Consider the following 20,619-nt stretch of genomic DNA (forward strand, 5'->3'; position numbering starts at 1 on the left):
TTCATTAAGGACTTATTTCAGAAGTTGCATTACATTCTGTCATTCACTTTTCTCTCCAGTAAAGTTATCACAAATAAGAATACCTTTAAAACAAAAATGTTTCATGGAAGAAAAATGAGAGGAAAAAATTGCTGGATTTACCTGAGGAGTCATGCTGCGTGATGGTAGATTTATTCCTCCAAACTGTGGATGACCAAGGTGAGAAGGGTGGAAGTTCCGCAGTTCTTGATACACACGTGGATAGTCATGGAAAGAACTAGGGACTTGGTGCACGAGTTGAACACCATGGGAGACCATTACAGACTGAGACATGGGCATTCCAGGGGGGACATTGATCAGTCGAGCTTCACTATGAGGTGATTTTGCCATTTTCACTTCGGATGTTTTAGGGGCTTCTTTTGCAGGCTGAGGGGTTTTACTAGCAGGAGGAGTTTTAACAGATCCGTCAGGGGTCCTGGCTTGTCTGCCCTCATTGTGGACATCACCTACAGCTGTCATAGGTGGGTACATCATCCGAACGTCACGCAGCAGCATCTCCTGGGGCACGTTGTATTGGTCCAGTCGCAAACCTCCAGGGTGGATTCTGTAGTCTGGCTGCATTACAAGGACATCAGGCTGTAAGGGACCAGATCCTCTTCTAAGTCCATGATAATGGAGTATATCTTCATCAGGTTGATGCTGATTGGATATCTGAGGCATACACAAGTCTCTGATAACCGTTGACTGCGGTGTGTTTGATCGTTGTGAACGAAGTTCCATCTGAGGTTGCAGCACAGCTCTAGGGGAGGGATGGTGAGTATCAGGCCTTATGCCATATGGAATACCCGGTACTGAAGGAGCATTCATTCTTACTTCACCCTGAGAAAGATGCCCTAAGGAGACCACCTGAGTCTGCGTCACACTGTGAGGAGGCATAATTACTGACTGCTCTGGCAAATGGACATTGGGCACAAACTGTGTCATAGTGAGACCAGCATTCAAAACCATGTTAGCATTCATTGACTGGGAAGCAGTTGAGGTGCTACTTGGCTGGCATACTTTGGGAAATGGGGAAGGAGAATGAACGGATGTGCGTGGAGAATGGGGTTCCTGTTTAATGGAAACTGGCAAAGGCAAACCTCGCTCTGTTGGGGTACCACGCCCCGAACTGATGTGGTTAGTGTCTGATTGCATCTTACTTGGCATAGCAGCATGGTGAGGGCTGATTCCTGGGCTCAGGGTTGACTGTTGTGTTACTTTAACAGCTTCAATTTTGGGAACGACAGGCTCGCCACCTTTTTTGTTAGTAGATACTATGTTTGGCAGAAGATTGTAGACAATCTTAACTGCTCCTGGCTGAGAGGCAGCTAGTGTACCAGAATGGATAGCAGATTCAGATTTTTCAAGGATTTGATGTTCCTGTTTAACGCTTGAAATCACAGGTGATGTGTTGTAAGGCTGAGAACCACCATGTCCTGCAAGTATGCTTGAGGAATGAGTTCCAATCACATTGCTGTAACCTGATGGAGTTTGTGAACCCTTTGTCACAGGTTGCGATTGTGAAACTGGCTCTGGTTTGGCTTGTGACTTGGACACAGATTGTTGAAATTCTATATCTACCGCACTGGCAGGTGGAATCTGGCTGATTGGAGCAGTTATTCTTTGCGGACCTTCCGTTTTCTGGCCTGAGTAACTCAATACCACAACCCCTTCAGAGGTATTTACTCTCAGACGTGGACTTGATCCCTGGTTTAATGTGATATTATCCACCGGCCGAGACTCATCTCCAATGAATGCCACTGTCCCAAGCTTGTACCTGCTATTTTCAGTCAAGTTTGATCTATATTTCTGTTTGGTCAGTGACACAGTTGGGAGACTAGGTGATTGAGATGGAAGGTTGGCAGGGCCTCGGCTGTTTGTTGTCACTTTTGTAATTTCCTCTTGGTCTGCACTTGGTGGCATTCTGCTTATGACAGAAGTGACTTTGGGCAAGATCAAAGAACTTACATGTTTTTCTTTCTCATTAAACGTTGGCATCTCTGCCATTTGTTGCCCTCCAGTACTGCTAGGTGGAACTACAGGCTTCTCATCCAAGACCAGTTTGTTAACTTCACCTGAAGGGAAGGCTTCTTCTGTCCGAACTGAAGTCAGTGGTTCATTTATAGCTGTAGTAACAAATGTGGTAGGAACACCTGTAGCTGACACATATTTTGGCTCCATGAGAATTTTCCTCAATGTACTGGAGTTGGTGTCAAGGTCAGAAGCTTTGGTATCTGGGGGAGGAGCAGCAGGAGGGGGTGTAGAACAAGCACGAGATGCCTCATGCCTTGACATCCAATCTGGCACAGCCCCAGGACTAATATGTGTACTTCCCAAGACAGGTGCAGGAGTTACTGAAATTTTTGCAGTAGTGGTGGTAGGGAAAGTATTAATAGCTACTCTTGACATGCTTTGTTTTGGTTGAGCTTCAGGTGGATACTCACCCGAGTGTTGCTTTAGTTTAAAATATGAAGGACTTTTATTACCTTCATTACATGCTGAAGAATGCAGTGAATCCTGTGGTGAAATAGCTTCAGTTGTTGAATCCTTATCTGATTCAGAGGTTTTCATGCCACCTGGTTTACCCTCTTCTAATCTAGTCAAGTTGTCTGTATCATTCTTGGAAACACAAAGAGGTTCCACCACTGATTTTTTTGTACATTTTTCTAAAATGGTTTCTGCTGTAACACTGTTTTGTTTTAGGTCAGTAGAAACAGGCACTGGTTCAGGCTCAGAGCTGTTGCCATCTGCTAGTTCCCCCCTTCTGCTAGTGCTCCCTCGCCTATTACGCCTTGTAATTCTAGGTTTTGAACGGCCTCTACGACCTGGGGTCCGCAGGACTTCAGTAGGTTCTGGCAATGGAAGGCTCTCTGTTTTCTGGGAGATATTTCCAGGCTGTTGAAGACACACATCAGCATCCTTCGCCTCAGCCACTGTAGTCAATAAAGCAGACCTGGAAACTGAACTGATTGAAACTGCTGACTGACTGTCCACAGCTAGAGCTTTAGAAACCAAACTGTCTGAGGACAGAGCTGGGGAAACATCGCCGCCTGTTGAGATGGGAGTTTCAGAGACTATACTCTCTGTTGGGATTGGAACTTTAGAAATCACACTCTCAGCTGAGACAGGAGCTTTAGATATCACACTCTCCACTGAGACAGGAGCTTTAGATATCACACTCTCAATGGACACAGGGGCTTTAGATATCACACTTTCCGTTGAGACAGGAACTTTAGAAATCATGCTCTCCAATGGGACTGGAACTTTAGATATCACACTGTCTGTTGAGGTGGAATCTACTGGTGTCGAAGTTTCAGAAACTACATTGTTTGCTGAGGTAGGAGCTTTAGAAGTTATGTCTGCTGAGGAGGCAACTTCAGAAACCACGCTTTCTACTGAAGAGGGACCTTCTGTAACCATACTCTCTGCTGAAGCAGGAGATTTAGAAATTGAGCGGCCCGAAACTGGGGCTTTAGAAACCGAACGACCCGAAGCTGGGATCTTTGATACCAAGCGGTTTGAGGATGGAGTCTTTGCCAACACGCGGCCTGAGGCACCAACATCTGTAGTGGGCTCCAAGATATTCACAATTGCCTGATCAGTTTCGGGCTGCAAAGTGTCTGGGGGTGTAGGAAGGACTATTTGATCTTCAGAGATACCTGCCTCAGTTTGTTCAGCAGGGTATCTTGGAGCTGATGGGAAGCTATCTGGTTCTGCTGATTCATCTGCAATAATGGAGTCAATGGCTGCTGCAAGCTCAGTTTCACTAGCCTGATGGGCAGGCTTTTCAACTTCCTCCTCTGGCCTAACCTCTGGCTCGTCTGTAGTCTCTTTGTAAGGATGCACTGTTGGGATTTCTGTTAATTTAGCAATGTTCTCTACTGCTCTTTCAAGTTCTATCTGCTTAGCACGTTGTACAGCTTCTGGCGAACATTCAAGTTTTGCTATTTCTTTTTCTGGTGATTTGGGAGGTTCTGAAAATGGATCTCTTGCTTCTTCTTTAATGAGCTTGGGTGACTGACTTTCATTTTTCAAAGGGTCTTTCTTTGTTGTCCCAGTCACCTCTCCATCATTTGACTGAAGAACACCTTTTACTTCTTCAGAGCTAAGTCTTATTTCCAAATTTCGTAGACACATTTTTTCTTCACTAGCCTTTGCATTCCTCCCTCTGCCACACTTTGACTTTGATCCTTTCTCTAAAGATCTTTTCTCTACCATCTCACCTGGACTGTTAGTCGAAGGACACTTCTCTAATGTACCATCATTTTTGTCAGGTTTTTGGTCATTTACTATCTCATTTCCCTCAGGCAAGGTTTTGATGATATTCTCACTTGTTGAACTTTGCTCAACTAAGGGCTCTGCAACATCATCTGTACGTTCAGCACAAACCTCAGCTGTTCTTGGTTCTGTTTTTACTCCTTTTTTTCCTATGTGGCTGCTTGGAGCAGCTGATGAATGACTTGGTGCAGCTTTCTGTGATCGAGGTGATTTCCATCCTTCAACAGGTTTTGTGCTTTCAGTGCTGTCTTTAGTTTCTGTTTCCTCAACCTCTTGTTTCACCTGATCAGGTTTAAAGCATGGTACCTCTTCACCAGGTCTACGACGGGATTTTGGAGGTCTTCCCCGTCGTGGAGGAGTTTGTACATTTGGCGATTCCTGAATTTCTTTTTCGGCCCTTTTTCTGGTTGAACGCAATGTATCTGTTGAGTCTTTTATTAGGGATGGGCCATCATCAACAGTAGCATAAACTGACCGCACATTTCTGCGTCTTGTTCTACCTAAAGGAAGACTTGGCTCAGAAGTTTCTGACTCAGGGGCAGAACTTGGAGACTTTGCTGTGTTTTTGGAGACCTTTTCTACATCTAATTTCTGCTCCTGAAGTTTCTGAACATCACCACGAGGTGATGATGACCGTTTAAGCTTTTCACGGTCTATCCTCTCACTTTTTCTTGTGACTGGCTTTTCAATAATGGTTGTGATGGCTTGAAGTGGAGTCTTTGTTCTTTTACTTTTGGAAGTCCTTTTCTCTTTTAAAACTACAGAAGGTTCGGTATCTATTTCATTGTCAGAAATCTGTGGATGGATCTCTGAGTGCTCTTCTTTCTGGTTGATATCCAGTTCAGCACTAATAGGAGGGCTCTTTTCATCTTTGTGCTCCTCTGGTACCACCTCTTTTGGAATAGGTTTGGAGGAGTTTGCATTGATCTCTAATACTTCAGGTTCTGCATTTGTGCAAATTTCTTGTAGATCAGCTCCCCCTGGAGTTGGTGGTTTGGTATCCAAATAAGAGGGATGTTCTCTAACCATTGGCTCCTGCTCAGTAGCCACTAGATCTGAAGTAACATTTGCATCTAACTGCTTGTTTGCAACAGGTTCCATTTCTTCACAGGGGCTCACATTAACAATAACAGATTTTGGTGCATCAGCCACAGGGGCAGATTCTGTACGATTCTCCCCTGAGCTGAAAATGACACTTTCTACCACCAATGCATCATTTGCTGTTTTATTCTGAACTGTTTCTTGCTGTTCAGGAAGCACTGCTTGGAAATTTGTAATAGGTGGTGGTGGTGGTGGGACTATAGTCCTCAAAAGAGGCAACGTATTCTTCAAATCTGATTCTTTCAATTCAGATACAGGCTCTGGTGTTTTAGGTTGAACTTCTTTCTCAATTTCTCGTCGCTCAAGTTCCTTTGGTTTCTGATCCTTTTCCTTTTCCTTCTGTTGCATTCGTGTCAACTCAATGAACCGACTGTGAAACAAGACCACAGGTTCCTGTATGAAATCTAGGGTATTACTGGAACCATCTACAGATCCCTGCCTTCCAAATAATCTACCAGAAATTACATCCAGGTCATCTTCCTTCCTTTCAAGGTGCTGTAGGCGCTTTGAGTCCTGTTCAAAAATTGAGCTATGCAAGAAACGGGAAGCAAATAGTTCCTGTCTCTCCTGTTCATCTTCCTTATGGTCTTCTTTCTTTTCATCTATTTTGCCTTCAGAATCTGTTCTAATTTTTTTCTTCTTCATGTACCAAGAAGGGATTGGCCTTGGTGCTGATTCAACCTTTTCCTTATCTTTGTCTTTCCTAAAGCTGGCAAACCTAGAATCCCGATCTAGGAATGACCAATTTTCTTCTCGGGATGAAGAAAGAGACTTTGCCCTTTCAAGCAAAGCCTTGGTGTCAGGGGTAATTGTCTTGTCAAGTGCAAATGAGTAGAATTTATTCCTTTCTAGCGAGCTAGACAGCTTTAAATCTGATAGCCTATCTTCCCTATTTCGTAGGAATAAAGGTAATCTAGAACTTTCAAAAGATGTTGAAGCTTTAGGTGAATGAGATTTGTGTTCATTATCCTCATCCGAATCAGATGGTACCTCACCCGGTTCCAGCTCACGCACAGAACGCTTGCGAATGCCATCTCGCTTTATAATGCTACTGGGAAAGCTAACATCAGGCCTACTTGCATCTAGTTTTAGACGCGTTTCCCAACGAGGTGTCTCTTCTTCTGAGCTCTGAGACGTTATTTTAAATCTCGCCAAGTCCAGTATTTGTTCTCGCTTATTTGGCTCATAAGCATTGCATTTTAAAGGCTCTTCTCTAACAGGAACCTGAAAGGTGGAGTCTAGTTTTGGAGAATCTTTAGGTTCTTTTGGTAGCAATGTCTGATGTGGGGAGTCATTATTATCATCCTCATCCTGATATGACAGAATATGTCGAAAACCAGGGGAAAGGACAGTCTTCTCGGAATCTTCACTCAGCTGGCGAGAACTCCTGTAATTTCTTTCTCGTTTCATGCTAATCTCAAAGTCAAACTGATCAGTTTTTCTCCGTTTAACTGGAGGAGAGTCATCTGTGACATCTTGAGGTGGCTTCCCTACTTCATGGACCAAACTTCTTCTCTCAAATTCATCTGCATTTTCTTTCCTGGGGCTGTTATATTTTTCTGATTTTGCCATCTCCATTTCCTGTTGCTGTTTAAGCCTGCGGTTCTGTTCCATCTGTTTCCTATAACTTTGAGTGTAATCAATATCAATCCCAACTTTTTCATCTGCATCAATGGTCTGTAATTTTTCATGGGTGGACTTGTGATCATTTATGTCCTCAGAGGTACCACTGTACTTTCTCTTCCGTTCCTCTCTTTTAATCTCTCCTTCCCCTGGCATCTCGTCAAGGTGTGGGGGCAATGGCGGCACAACTCCCTTATTCGGAGGCTTTGCTGTATTCAGTTTTTTCAATCCAATTTCTAGAATTTCCACTGGTTCTTCAGATTGCTCACTTAATCTGGACTGTGCTTCTATGCTGGGCCGCAAGCCAATCCCTACAGAAACACTGGCAGACTCCTGTCCTTCTCTGGGGCTGAATGCTGAAATTAGTTTTTCTTGTTTGACTTTTCTGTGCTCCCTTTTGAGTAATTCTTTCCGCACAGGCCTTCGGTCCAAATCTCCTTCTTTACCCACTGTAGGCAATTCTCTCCAAGCAGCCAGCTCAGGTTGCTTTCTTAGACCTAGACGCAGTTCCTCTTCCTCTTGACTGCCTCGCTTAACCTCTAATTTCTGCCTGTCCGTTCTTAAAGTTGGGTCTGCAAAACGCCTCTTCCTAGCCTCCAGTTTGTCGATATCCATTGCATTTGGTGCTTCAGGGCATGGTTCTGGTTTGAGGTTCTTTTTATGCTTGATTTTCACTTCCTTATCCACAACTTCTATTTGGCTGGCAAGTGGTTTCTCTTTTGGCATTTTTGGCCTGGTAGGTTCCAATTTTAATAGCTCTGTTTTTGTCTGGTCGAGTCTAGTTAACTGTACTTTATTCTGTTCTGCAGACGGAGATTTGACAGTGTCATTCTCTGGCTTTCCTCTTGCTTTCTCTACAACCAAGGGCTCGATCACTTTTGCCTCTCTCTCCTTTACACGAGTTAATACCACGCAAGGAATTAAATCCAAACGATTTTTTGAAGTTCCTTCTTTTTCTGCTTTTTCTTTCCCTTGTTTCATTTTACTCTTTAGTCCATCAGTGCTGAGATCCCTATCTACTTCATGGTCTGTTTCAGAAGACAGGGAACTTGGAGATGGAGGTTTCACCTTCCTTATTTTCAGCTTTTCAATTTTGTCTTTCTTATCCAGTTTGTCCACTTCAGATTTTTCAAATTTTTTTGTTCTTTCCAGTTTTTCTGTCTTGTCTTTTCGTTGGGTCCGTTTGTCAGCTCTTTCAGGTTCAAACAGCCGATCTTTCTCCTTTTCATTTTTGTCATAACGGTCTGGTCGGATTTTGTCTGCTTTATCAGCTTTATCGTATCGTGGAGGTGACAGTGAGCTGCAGCTACCACTACGGTCTGAGGACCGACTGTATATCCTGCGTTCAGAGTCCATGCTGTCACTCTGATGCCTCTCAGACTGTGCTGGTGATGCACTGCAACTCTGAGCTCTTCTTGAGTGCGTTGGGCTTTGGCTTCGTTCACAAGTTCGCCTTTCATGATCTCGTTCTCTATCAGATTCATAACGCTCTCTTTCTCTTTCCCTTTCTCGCTGTCTGTAACTGTACTCCCTTATGTCCTGTTCATATGGATCTCTATAGTCTCTATATTCCCGTGGATCTTCATAATACCGAGGATCATAATAATCACCTTGGTAAGGATCCCACTCAGCATAAAAATCTCTACTTCTTGCACGGTAGTCCCTACGAGGGTCTTCAGGAAATACAGCAGCTGGTCCTCTAACCGCATCAAAGTAAGCACGATCTGCAGTGTACTCGTGATATGATCCCCTCCGATCCTCCCTGTTAAAGAAAGAAATATACATTAATTGAAATGTCAATATCTTTTCAAGAAATTAATGGCTGTACAAAATTAATTTTGTGTCTGTAAGAGAAAGAGGGAATTGAATGTGGGAAGGAAATTCATTCAACTTTCTATGATAGCTCAGTGGGGAGTTCCACTCCCTGGGCTTAGAGTGAAATCAAAGATTCCAGATTTGATCCAGGAGTCAAACGTGGCTTGACTGGTTCTGGGAATTGACATCTTTCCAAGTGTCATCAAAACGCACTGCTAAATAGAATCCTTTGGAAGAATCACAATTATTTTGAATTTTCCCTATATAAGACTGAGTCAGGTGCTTTGCAAAGGTGAATCAGAGAAACGGCTATGTTTATTGTGATCGATGACTCAAGATACAAAATTGCTTGTAACCTGTCTTTCTTCTGTTTTTCCTGTTTCTCAATCTTGTCTTGAATAACATGAGATACACAGTTCAGTTGCTCTTTTGGGTGCTTAGTTTGAGAACTCAAGGTAAAAGTGATATGTTCCGCAATAAACATTTTACATCCCGATTATGCTAATCAACAATGGTGAACGAGTTAGTGCATTTCACAATTTATTTAAAACTTTTGGCAGAGGTTGATGTTGATATACTCTCCCAATGTGTGTTTTTTTATGATGTAGGCAATACATGTAATGGGTTACTGCTGATAGACATACCAAATAACAATAACCCAGTTTGAAGATGACTTGGGCTGACAGTTAAAATTACAATTTTCTACCTCACCCCCCTGAAGTTTATTTTGCCTGCTCTTATAGCTCTCTCTATAGCTACCTGGAGAGCTGGTAGCTGTTTTCTTATAATTTGAAAAGACTATTGTTCGTATCTAAAGTTGTAAACTGGCATCAATTTGATTTGGTTTTTTTCCTAACATTTTAAAAGGACAGCAGTGCTTCAGTGATATTTGCTCTTGAGGATGGTAGATTCCCCATTCCAGAAAAAAAAAAATCTGAAATGGAAGAAAACAAAGACTCACCGGCTCTGAAAACAGAATGAACTTGCAAACTATAAAAATAAACTAGAAGAATTACCTCTAATCTAATCTATGTGGCTCAAGGAGCAAAAGAACAAATCTTTTTAGCTGGGAAAAAGTGAAGTGTTTCAATGCCGACCTTCTGGTGCTTTTTTTGACACAGGGTAAGGAGACCTAGCTACATCAAAATATTTTGCATGCATGACACGTACGAGGTTTCCCCAGAACCAATTAAGAAAGCTATAACGTAATGACAAATACCTGATCAGTACAACTCTTGAATAAATCAATTCCATGACAGTCCATGTCCCGCTAACCATCTCGTAAGCAGTCAACATCTAAGCTAGGCGATCAAGTAATGCTCCACAGAACTTCCATTGATGCAAGGAGTCTCAATCAGTCCTTGCTAACTGAGGAAAGGAATGATTTTATCTACAAATCAAACTGGTCACTTTGAAATTTATTATTTAAACTTATAATATGAGCAATTTTTAATTAATTGTTGAGACTAAACTAATTTTACACTATTGTGGCTTAAGATGGGGGAGGTGATGCCATAGTGGTATTGTTACTGGATTAGTAATCCAGAGATCCAGGGTAATGTTTTGGGGAACCAGTTTCGAATCCCACAGATGGTGGAATTTGAATTCAATAAAAATCTGGAATTAAAAGTCTAACGATGACCACAAAACCATTATCGATTATTGTAAAAACCCATCTGGTTCACTAATGTCCTTTAGTGAAGGAAATCTGCTGCCCTTACCTGGTCTGGCTTACGTGACTCTGGACCCACAATAATGTGGCAATTAAGGATGGGCAGTAAATGTTGGCCTAGCCAGCAACTTTCTAAAAAGTTGCTGTCCTGACAGTATAAAACTCTCAGATTGACAAATACAATTAGGATATTCGTCACATCATTGGAGCTTGTCTTAAAAACCCATTGGGTCGTAACTGCATTGCATCAAGTATGGTTACAAAAGTTTATGAGCGAGTGCAGTCAAACCCAGTTGAAAAAGGCTATGGAGTTTTTGGTTTTAGGTAACGCTATTAGATGAAAGAAACCAGTTTAGTATGCAGAAAACATTTCCTTTCCTCAGACTGTGTGTGTTCATCTTAATTTACAAGTCACAATTGCTGATACGTTTACCAAAAGTAACTGACATTCATGTATCAAACAGTTGTAACAAGTTGTCTAAGCATTACTGAAGTAAAAGCTTTATACGCAGTCCATACATTTAATATATCTATAATGAAAAAACAACTTTGACGCTATAGTTATCATTTAAGAAGACTTTTTCTTTAAAAAGTAACTTTTTCACTTGCCTTCTCTCAGCAAAGATTTCATATAAATCTCTGATGTCCTGCCCAGAGACTTCCATAGAACGATAAAATGCCAGCTGACTCTCACGATTTGCAAAATCCACCTACAAGGGAAATGTCTCATTGTTAGATATTAAAAGCTGAGGCAACACTCAGTAAACAAGAGAAAAACGTACAATAACAACTGGATATTTGATTGCAAAGTTGAACTGGCAGCAAATGGTGTTTTTTTAAATGCTTCTGATCCTTGCAAGGCATTAAACTGTTTTTCCAGTTTGCGTGCCAACCACAATACCACTTTGAACTGCAGGATGCCAATAAATTCTGCTTTTTAGCATTGCGAAATGCTCATTTTAACTTGCTGGGTTTTTTCTACAGATTTTAACCTTCAAATCCCCTTCAATACTTGCTACTATTTCATGCTCTGGTTTTACACAGATTCTATCCTGTCTTTTATCTTGTGCAATGCCATGGAATTGGGGGAGGGGTGGGAAGAGGTGTGTGTCTAAGAAGATAGGGAACACTGTTATGTATATGTATCTATACAGAGAGAGAGAGAGAGAAAAAAAGGAAGGATATATAAGAGTGAAGAGAACAAGAAGTGCACTGTTAGTATCCCCATGAACTCTCTCATACTAACCTTTATTCTATTTCCTCCAATCTTCCTGCCCTTGGTCTCCTGCACCGCTGTTTGTGCGCATTCAATTTCATCGTACAACACCAGAGCCATTCCTTTCTGACGATCCAACACAATCTGTCCCAGGAGGTAAAGAAAGAAGTCAGCTAGTTCCCTGAATAGGAATGGCAAGTAACTGATAGATATACAGTAGAACCTCTCTGGAGCTGTCTTGGGGATCCATACAAATGTGTTATCATGAGAAGGGGCAAGATACAGAGATGGAGTTTGATACAATTTGCCTACAAGCAGGAGAGACATAAATAGAGTATGCTATCAGAGGTGTTATCAATAGAGATGATAGTGAAGGGTGTACTGTAAAAAGCATGCTTTATACAGCTTGTGCATCAGTTAGGAACCTGTAACAAAATCTATTATTAGAGAGGAAATGTATCAGAGAGTGATATAGTAAATGGCAGATTGATAGAAGGGTCGTAGATAGAGAATGCTACATTGTGGAGCTGGTGTACCATATTAATGGATTCAGTTAGCTTTTCAAACCTTTGAGCAGCTGAAGTGAAAAATAGAATTTCTGAATAAGATTTACATGCTAGTTATTCATTTCTATATACTTTTTATAAACTACTTAGAATCATTAGGTGATTATTGTTATTCCAACAGTCAATTTTAAAATTTAACAATGCTGATAGCCAAGACCATGGTTCTCTGACATCACCCAACATAGATTATAGCATGAACAGTGGCTCTTTAGTGCCAATACTAATGTTCAGCGTTCAGTTCCACATACCAGCTTCAAACTATGAAATAGAAAGATGACGAGCAGCTTTACACTGCACAAACTCATCTTCCTAAGAGGACCTAGATTACTTTTTGGCAAAAACTATAGAAATGTAGGAAATAGACAATAGGTCAATCAGCATCTGAAAGAGAAAAGACAGCTCAATGCTTCAAGTGGGAGCCTTCATTAAAAGTAAGCTTGGGAGAAGGATCGGCACCCAAAACACTGAACTGCTGCATTTCCAATGTCTTCTGTTTACATTTCAGATTCTGGGTATTTGTGCTGTCCTTATTTGAAATGTGAAGAGACATGTGAGGGTGACATCACAGAGGCAGACAGATGTATCTGCTTTCAGCATTCTAATGTTTAAACTACCTTAGGAAACAATTATGATGATAATGGAACTAAATTGTTTAAAACCGGAATTGTAAACTCAAATGAAAAGAACAGATTTAAGTCCTATGATTAAAATGCCATTTTTTACAGTAGATTGCTAGTTATATAAAGTTGAAAACTAACTAGACCACTGTGTCCACATCTATGTACTGACTGCCATTTGCTCTCATCAGAACATGAAATGTATTGGAGTATTTTGGAGGGGAAAATTGAAATCATAAATTTGCTCAAAACCCTTAGTTATTGAATTTTCAAAAATAAATTGGAAAAATTATATTTTTGCTGCCAGCTGTTAATAAGTTGTGAAATGTAAGTGAATGGGTGCAACTAGGCACTTACCTTGAGCACTGGTCCATAACGACAGAAATGTCTGGATAAGTATTGTTCAGTAATGTTTGAAGACAGACCATCTAGCCATACACAGTTAGTTGGCATGCTCTTTCCAAATCCCAGCTGGAGAAGGAGAGAGAGAACACAGGTGTATTTTAACTGTAACAAAACTCACTGACCTGAACACAATATAACTAAGCTATATTAGAGATTTTCTCATATGTTTAACAAAATCTACTTAACTGAATCGTCCCCAAAATTTACAACTACTACTACTAGTTTTTATTACTAGTAACACAGAATAAACTATATGAAAATCTTCACAGGAGATAATTAATACAGAAACATGATGCAACTCTATACATAATTTATATTGTTCTGTGAACGTCTTATTCATCTCACTTCTTTTCAGGTGTCTTTGAATCATTCATTATTTAACAGCTGAAACAGAGCCCAGCTTTTCTACATTCTTCTGGAACTGGTCTTTAGGAAGTACTTGAGTTGATTGGGAAAACATTCCAAATTTCCCTCATTTCTTTTGGGGATGCATTTTTCCTATTCACCAGAACTAATTGCTCACAAAGTATTGACACAAACCCATGTTTGATAACTCCAGGACATAATGTTCTGAAGCACTAACATGCAACAGTCTGACCTGAAAACATTTTTACATTTGTACAGAAGACCAATATAGCTCTAAGAGGATAAATTATAGGCACAAATACAATAATACTTAAGGGATTACTCAAATTGTTTTTGTACTTGCAGTGAATTCTATTTCAAAGATTACATGATACCAAGTTCTGTTAACTGAATAGCAATTGAAAAACCAATAAATATTTTTGGTCTATGCCTATCATATGCACATGGGCTAACTGAATTTTAAATGACATTTTTATGAAGAAATTGCTCTGTCTAGATTCCATATTGACAGAATTATAGCCTAACTCATGTAATTTCTGTATAATTCCTTGACTAGATATTCTTACAATCCACCCTGTACTCAGAAGAAATGCAAAATAGGCGTCACATTGATGAGTCTTCGCTTTCAATGGTAGTTACAAAAATGCAAGAAAGGTCACTGCGCCATGTTGTAGGACATGGATTCTTTCTCCATGATTCTCCACATAGTGAGTTCCCAATCTCAGCCAAACTACCAGTTAAGGATAAAAGCAATTTTCCAAATGGAAGCAAGAAATTGAAGCATGAATTTATTGGGATCACCCAGGTACATTATGAATTATGTGGATTTTTCAATTGCAGATGCCTGGGAGAAATTTATTTTCCAAGGTTGACACAAGCTGCATGATGACGTATGGGTGAAAAGTAATTCGCAGGGAAGAGGAAAATAGAGCTGGCCAATCCTATAACCTAGATCAATGGATTTGCAATGAGGAGAGACCAGTTTCAGGTAACAATTGCACTTGGGCTTCTCCCAGAGCTCAGTTCAACTTTCTTTGTCTCAACCCCATCTGAGAGAGGAACAGTGATGCTTGTCTTCACACACTGCTCAATCACAGCCCAGGTTAGACGACCAAAAGTAGCATGGATTACATCCAAAGAAACATCTCTGAAGCTTGTACATTCTACCTAACATGCCAAGGAGAACAATATTAAACTTGGAGGGAGGAAAGAGAAAAGTAACTCAAGAAAACAGAGGGGAATATTACAAAAGTAAAGTTACAACAAAAAACAGTATACAAGAAATTGTTCAACAGAAAATTCTTACTAATATTTCACTGTGAATTCCTGATAAGTGAATATTCCTGATAAGCAAATGACTGTATTTCTCCTTCCTGACCTTGAGCCGATTATTTCCTAAGTACTCTCCGTCCATTTTCTTGATGGCTTTGCAGACACTTGCAATGTCACAGTACTGTAGGAAGGCGTACTGAGGAACCCCATTTACCTTCTTGATGTCAATATCCTGTTATTTTAAATAAAAAAAAACGATAGCATGGACTTTTTGGCTGTGTCTCATCACAAAAAACACATTCTTGCCAATTTTTAAAGATTTCTATTTTAATAATTTTCTTTACCCCATTAAAAAATAGGGGAGTATGTAACACTTTAGTTTAAACACCTTATTTTTTAAATGTCAAAAATAGTGTACCACATTAATCCACTGTCATTTGCAATAGGGTCTGAGGGAGCAGAAAAAGAATGAGATGGTTACTTGAGGAAATGTAGTGCTACACCTGAATCACGAGTGGGAATCATGTCCACAAGTATTGAGACACCTGCCTGGATAGTGTAGTCACTACGTCTTTTCCCAGTTGGTTGCTGTTCATTTGAGCAAGAATCAGCCTCATTTCATCTCATGGATGGGAGTGCTTTAACGGATGTCAAAAACTCAACACCAGTTAGGGTTCAGTATCAAACTACTCCAATTCTTTGACCTCCTTCGACATTTATGCTATCATTTGGAAATAGAGCATTTTACATTCTGATGCAATTCAGTTTGCAAATTATGCCCCAAGTTTTAATGCAGCAAACTGTACCAGGTCAGTGGTCATTAGTAATAAAAACGGAAAGCACTGGAAAAACTCAGCAGGTCTGGTAGCATCTTCAGAAGGAGAAACAGAGTTAATGTTTCGAGTCCAATATGACTCTTCTTCGGAACTGGAGATAGGTAGAAATATTATGGGGTTTTTGCTGTTCAAAAAGGGGGGAGGATCAGGTGGAACAAAGGGGAAGGTCAGGGATGGGTTAGACGGCATTAAGTAAAGATGTCTTGGAACGAAGATACAGACTGGCACTTGGCAAAAACAAAATTCAAAATGGTGGACAGAGATCATGCTCTAAAGTTGCTTAACTCAATGTTGCGTCCAGAAGGCTGTAGAGTGCCTAATTGGAAGATGAGGTGCTGTTCCTCCAGTTTATGTTGGATTTCACTGGAACATTGTAGCAGGCTGAGGACAGAAATGTGAGCATGAGAGCAAGATGGTGAATTGAAATAGCAAGCAAAGAAAGGTCACGCTTGCACACTGAGTGGAGGTGTTGACTGCATTGTGAGCAGCAAATACAGTAGACTAAATTGAAAGTAGTACAAGTAAATTGCAGTTTTGCCTGGAAGGAGCATGTGGGGCCTTGGACAATGAGAGGAGAGGAGGTAAAAGGGGCAGGTGTCACACCTCCTGCAGTTACAAGGGAAGATGCCTTGGGAAGGGTTGAGGGTGATAGGACCAGAGGGTCACGGAGGGAATGGTCCTTTTGGAGTGCTGACAGGGATGGGGAAGATATGTTTGGTGGTGGCATCATGCTGGAGATGGTAGAAATGGTGGAGGACGATCACATAGACTACACAGAAGCTAGGAGCAGGGGTAGGCCATTCGGCCCTTCAAGCCTGCTTCGCCATTCAATATGATCACGGCTGATTCTCTATCTCAACGCCATATTCCCGCTTTCGTTCCAGACCTCTTGCTGCCCCTAACATCCAAAAATTTATCAATTTCTTTCCTGAATATACTCAGTGACCTGACAGCCTTCTGTAGTAGAGAATTCCACAGGTTGACCACCTTCTGAGTGAGGAAATCTTTCCTCATCTCAGTCCTAAATGGTCTGCCCCGTATCCTGAGACTGTGGCCCTTTGAATCCTTTGATTCCTGTGGATCCTTTGAATATGAAGACAGGTGGGGTGGAAAATGAGGACAAGGGGACCCTATTGTAGTTCTGAGAGGGAGGGGATGCAGTGAGGGCAGAAGTGTGGGAAATGGGTCGAGCATAGTTGAGGGCACTATCAACCACAGTGGGGTGAGGGGGGGATGATCAGTTGAGGAAAAAGGAAGACATGTTGGAAGCGCCATTTTGGAAGGTAGCATCATCAGAACAGATGCGATGGAGGTAGAGAAACTAGGAGAACGGAATGGAGTCCTTAACAGGAAGCAGGGTGTGAGCAAGTGTAGTCAAGGTAGCTGTGGGAGTTGGTGAGCTTGTAATGAATCTTTGCAGACAGTCTATCCCCAGAAATGGAGAGAGAGAGAAGGGAAGGGAAGGGTTAGAGATATACCATGTGAAGGTGAGAGAAGAATAGAAATTGGAAACAAAATTGACTGATTTTACCAGTTCCGACGAGAGCAGGGAACAGCATCAGTATAGTCATCTGTGTACCGGAAGAATTGTGGGAGTGTGGCTTGGGTAGGGCTGGAACAAGAAATGTTCTACGTACCCCACAAAAGGACAGGCATAACTAGGGCTCATTCGGGCACCCATAGCCACATCTTTTATTTGGAGGAATTGAGACAGGTTATACGAGAAATTGTTCAATGAGGGAAGTTAAGCCAGGCGGAGGAAGATGATGGTGGATGGGGTCTGTTCAGGCCTCCATTAAGGAGGAAGCAGAGAACTTTCAGACCATCTTGGGGTTGGGGGGGCGGGGGGGGTGTGTGGAGGTGTATAGGGATTGGACTTCAATAGTGAAGAGGAGGCGGTCAGGGCTAGGAAACTGGGAATTGTTGAAATGACGTAGGGCATCAGAAGAATCACGAATGTAGGTGGGAAGAGACTGGTCAAGGGGAGAAAAAAATAGAGTCGAGGCAGGGAGAGATAAGATCAGCAAGGCAGGAATAGGCTGAAATAATGGTCCACGAGGACAGTCCTGTCTGTGGATTTTGGGAAGGAGGTAGAAGCGGGTTGTTCGGGGTTGGGAAACTTTAAGGTGGGAAGCTGTTGCAGGAAGGTCTCCAGAGGAAATCAGGAACATGACAGTCTTGATGGCTTGATGTTCAGTGGTGAGGTCATGGTCCAGGGCGAGGTAGGAAGGTGTGTCTGAGAGTTGGTGGTCATTAGTATTTGGTAGAATCCATTTTGTGTGAAACAAGGATAAAATAGTCTCTTCAAAAACTTGGCTGCCCATATGGTTTCCATACCAAGTCCGACTCCGCCCATCAGCCAACCCTCGCTCACCTACATTGGTTCCTGGATCACAAGCATCTTCAATTCAAAATTCTCACCCTTTGTGGTTAAATCCCTTCATGGTCCCAACTGTTCTTTTTTACCCTTTGAGATCCTATTAACAAATTAGGCTGCTTGAGAAATCCTTAACAATGCCCTGGAATATTGCTGACTTGCCTAGCTTAGGTATCTGGAGTCTGCCAGAGTTGACTGAGTTTCATTCTTCCATCGTCAAGCACATCATCTCGACCCTGGTAATCACTTTTGCCCACCCCCAGAGAGGAGTCACTAGGTGGTTATTAATTAGATAATTGGACTGAAGACAAACACAAAATAAACAACAAATGTAGATTATTCACCACGAGAGAAAAGAGATGAAACACAAATCACAAAAGCTGCGCAATGAGGTAATATTCTACACAAAGCCTTATGCTGCAAAAATTCTGAAAGGTAATCAAGCGAAGGATAACCAGAATATGGATAATGGGTGCCTAAAAAAAAATGTTCAGCTTTAAATCATTTACACTTCCAAGTCGAGGAGTTCCTAAAAGGGATGAAATCTTGTCACCTCAATAATGACCAACCCAAGCAGTGTACATACCACAATCTCCCCAAAGCGTTCAAAGATGTTTCGAAGATCTCCATAGGTTGTAGTTTTCTCCAGATTCCCAATAAATAATGTTCTCGTGGCCTTGGGATGAAACTCATCTATTCGGTCATCCAGTGGTCGAAATTCATTCTCGCTTTCCGTTTCTGCAAGGGGTCCCAAACAAAAAAAATTCGAAAACATATTATGTCACCAGAACACTGCTCTGTTTATTTTTCGAACTATCTTCCATTTGACAATATATATATATTAAATATGTATTTAAAAAAACATTGGTATGGTCATGCAGGCATTGCTTACGCTTTCTCCAATCCTCATTCACTTCAGTAACAAAGGTGTAATTAACTAGATACTCCATGCCATACATTCATCAAACAGACTAACCCCCGACTCTAGTTTTACAATAGGTTTCAGGAAGTCAAAATAAAGTTAATATTCACAAAAGTCATTCAAGGCACTGGCACTTGTAATATAACTCGTGGACCATTTGCAGGCCTGTCCCCTTCATCTGTGGCTCATAGCACATATTTTACTGTTTTGCATGTATCTGGAACACCATTAACACCCTCCCCTGCCATGAAATGTTGCCGCAGCAAAGACTCAAACGCTGTTCCTATACTTTTTCTGTTAAGTATGAGAAAGTAAGGAAATGCTATCAAAAGCTTACTGGTTACAGAATCCATAAGGCAAGTGAAAATGCTTTCAGAATTATAGATTCCACAGTTTAATGGAACTATTGATTCTACATTTCTTCCGCCCATCCAGTCCAAACAGTAATTTTCTTATTAAACTAGGATTGAAGCCAGGAGTACAATATATAGGGAATCATGAACACATGTCCATATCCCATCACCCTGTAGTTCATTATGAGAATGGTCCTTCAGCAAGATACTACCATGGGCTGAAGCAATGAAAGTTCCTGAGTAACATTAATCTTAAGTCCATGCACCTTTCATCTCTTCAGCAAGATAGCAGACAAGGTACAACTGTGATGTAAATCCAAAAACATTTAGATGTAAACCCAAAAACATTTAGAAGCTACAATTAATTTAAAACACAAATATTCCTTATTTTCACCAAGCCTTTGCCATGATGTGGATTATAATGTCACATCCTTACTCTCAAACTGTGCCGCTGCTCAGTAAACACCTACCTGGGCCTGTCCACGCAGTAACTTCAATCTGCATACCAAAAAATAACTTCCCCTTTGATGCATTCATAGCCTTCTCTTGATCTTCCTGTTGTCGAAAGAATACAAGCCCATAGCGCTCTTCAGATGCACCATGGATTTGAACAGATGTTACTTTCCCATACTTCTTAAATTCATGGAAAAGACCATCTTTAAGGCTTGTGTCTGAAAGAAAATATGAAAGCTTTCAGTTCAAAGTATTCATGTGATGCAATGTATTTTTTCTCCAATTTAGTGAGTAATCAACAAATGATTTCCAATTTCAAATACACTCTCCTGATCTGAGATGGAAGAGACTTTGCTTTCAGGCTTTGTCAATTGAGAGCTACCAAAATCTGAGAGAAGGGTGAACATTGGACATTGCTGCAGGCAGCAGACAATGACAATCTCTGTGAAACTAATTGGGAGGGAAGCTGGAGTGGGCTGCCCAAGAGAGGATTTGGTTTGCTATATGTGACCAATAATTATAACTGCTGGACTTTCCCCAATTTCAAGTCAGCTCTCTTCTATTCCCTTCAGCAAGTGTTACTAGAGTTGGAAGAGTTAAGAAACACAAGAGTTCAAGTGTAGGGAGGATCCAGGTCTCCAAAAAAGAATTATGCTGACTGAGAGATTGTAAAAGGTGTTGTTCCTGGATTAAAGTAGATTTTAATGCAGTAAAATAAATGAGCACACC

At 41.1% G+C, this 20,619-nt stretch overlaps 1 protein-coding gene across 8 annotated transcripts in view; it reads right to left on the bottom strand.

Annotated features, from left to right (window-relative positions):
* The window catches only part of spen (spen family transcriptional repressor), an 88,500-nt gene that overhangs the window by 7,890 nt on the left and 59,991 nt on the right, over positions 1-20,619 (bottom strand). For 3 of the 8 annotated variants that reach the window (XM_041207245.1, XM_041207237.1, XM_041207244.1), the window contains 7 exons: positions 19,908-20,108; positions 18,749-18,912; positions 14,984-15,181; positions 13,264-13,377; positions 11,754-11,867; positions 11,117-11,217; positions 142-8,782 (listed from right to left, as the gene is read on the bottom strand). In XM_041207245.1, the coding sequence (XP_041063179.1) occupies positions 142-8,782; positions 11,117-11,217; positions 11,754-11,867; positions 13,264-13,377; positions 14,984-15,181; positions 18,749-18,912; positions 19,908-20,108 (9,533 nt within the window). The remainder of the gene's footprint in view (positions 1-141; positions 8,783-11,116; positions 11,218-11,753; positions 11,868-13,263; positions 13,378-14,983; positions 15,182-18,748; positions 18,913-19,907; positions 20,109-20,619) is intronic. The other 5 variants (XM_041207240.1, XM_041207238.1, XM_041207239.1 and 2 more) reach the window with 5 other exon arrangements.

This window comes from Carcharodon carcharias, chromosome 15 (genome assembly GCF_017639515.1).
Source record: "Carcharodon carcharias isolate sCarCar2 chromosome 15, sCarCar2.pri, whole genome shotgun sequence".
Lineage (NCBI taxonomy): Eukaryota > Metazoa > Chordata > Chondrichthyes > Lamniformes > Lamnidae > Carcharodon > Carcharodon carcharias.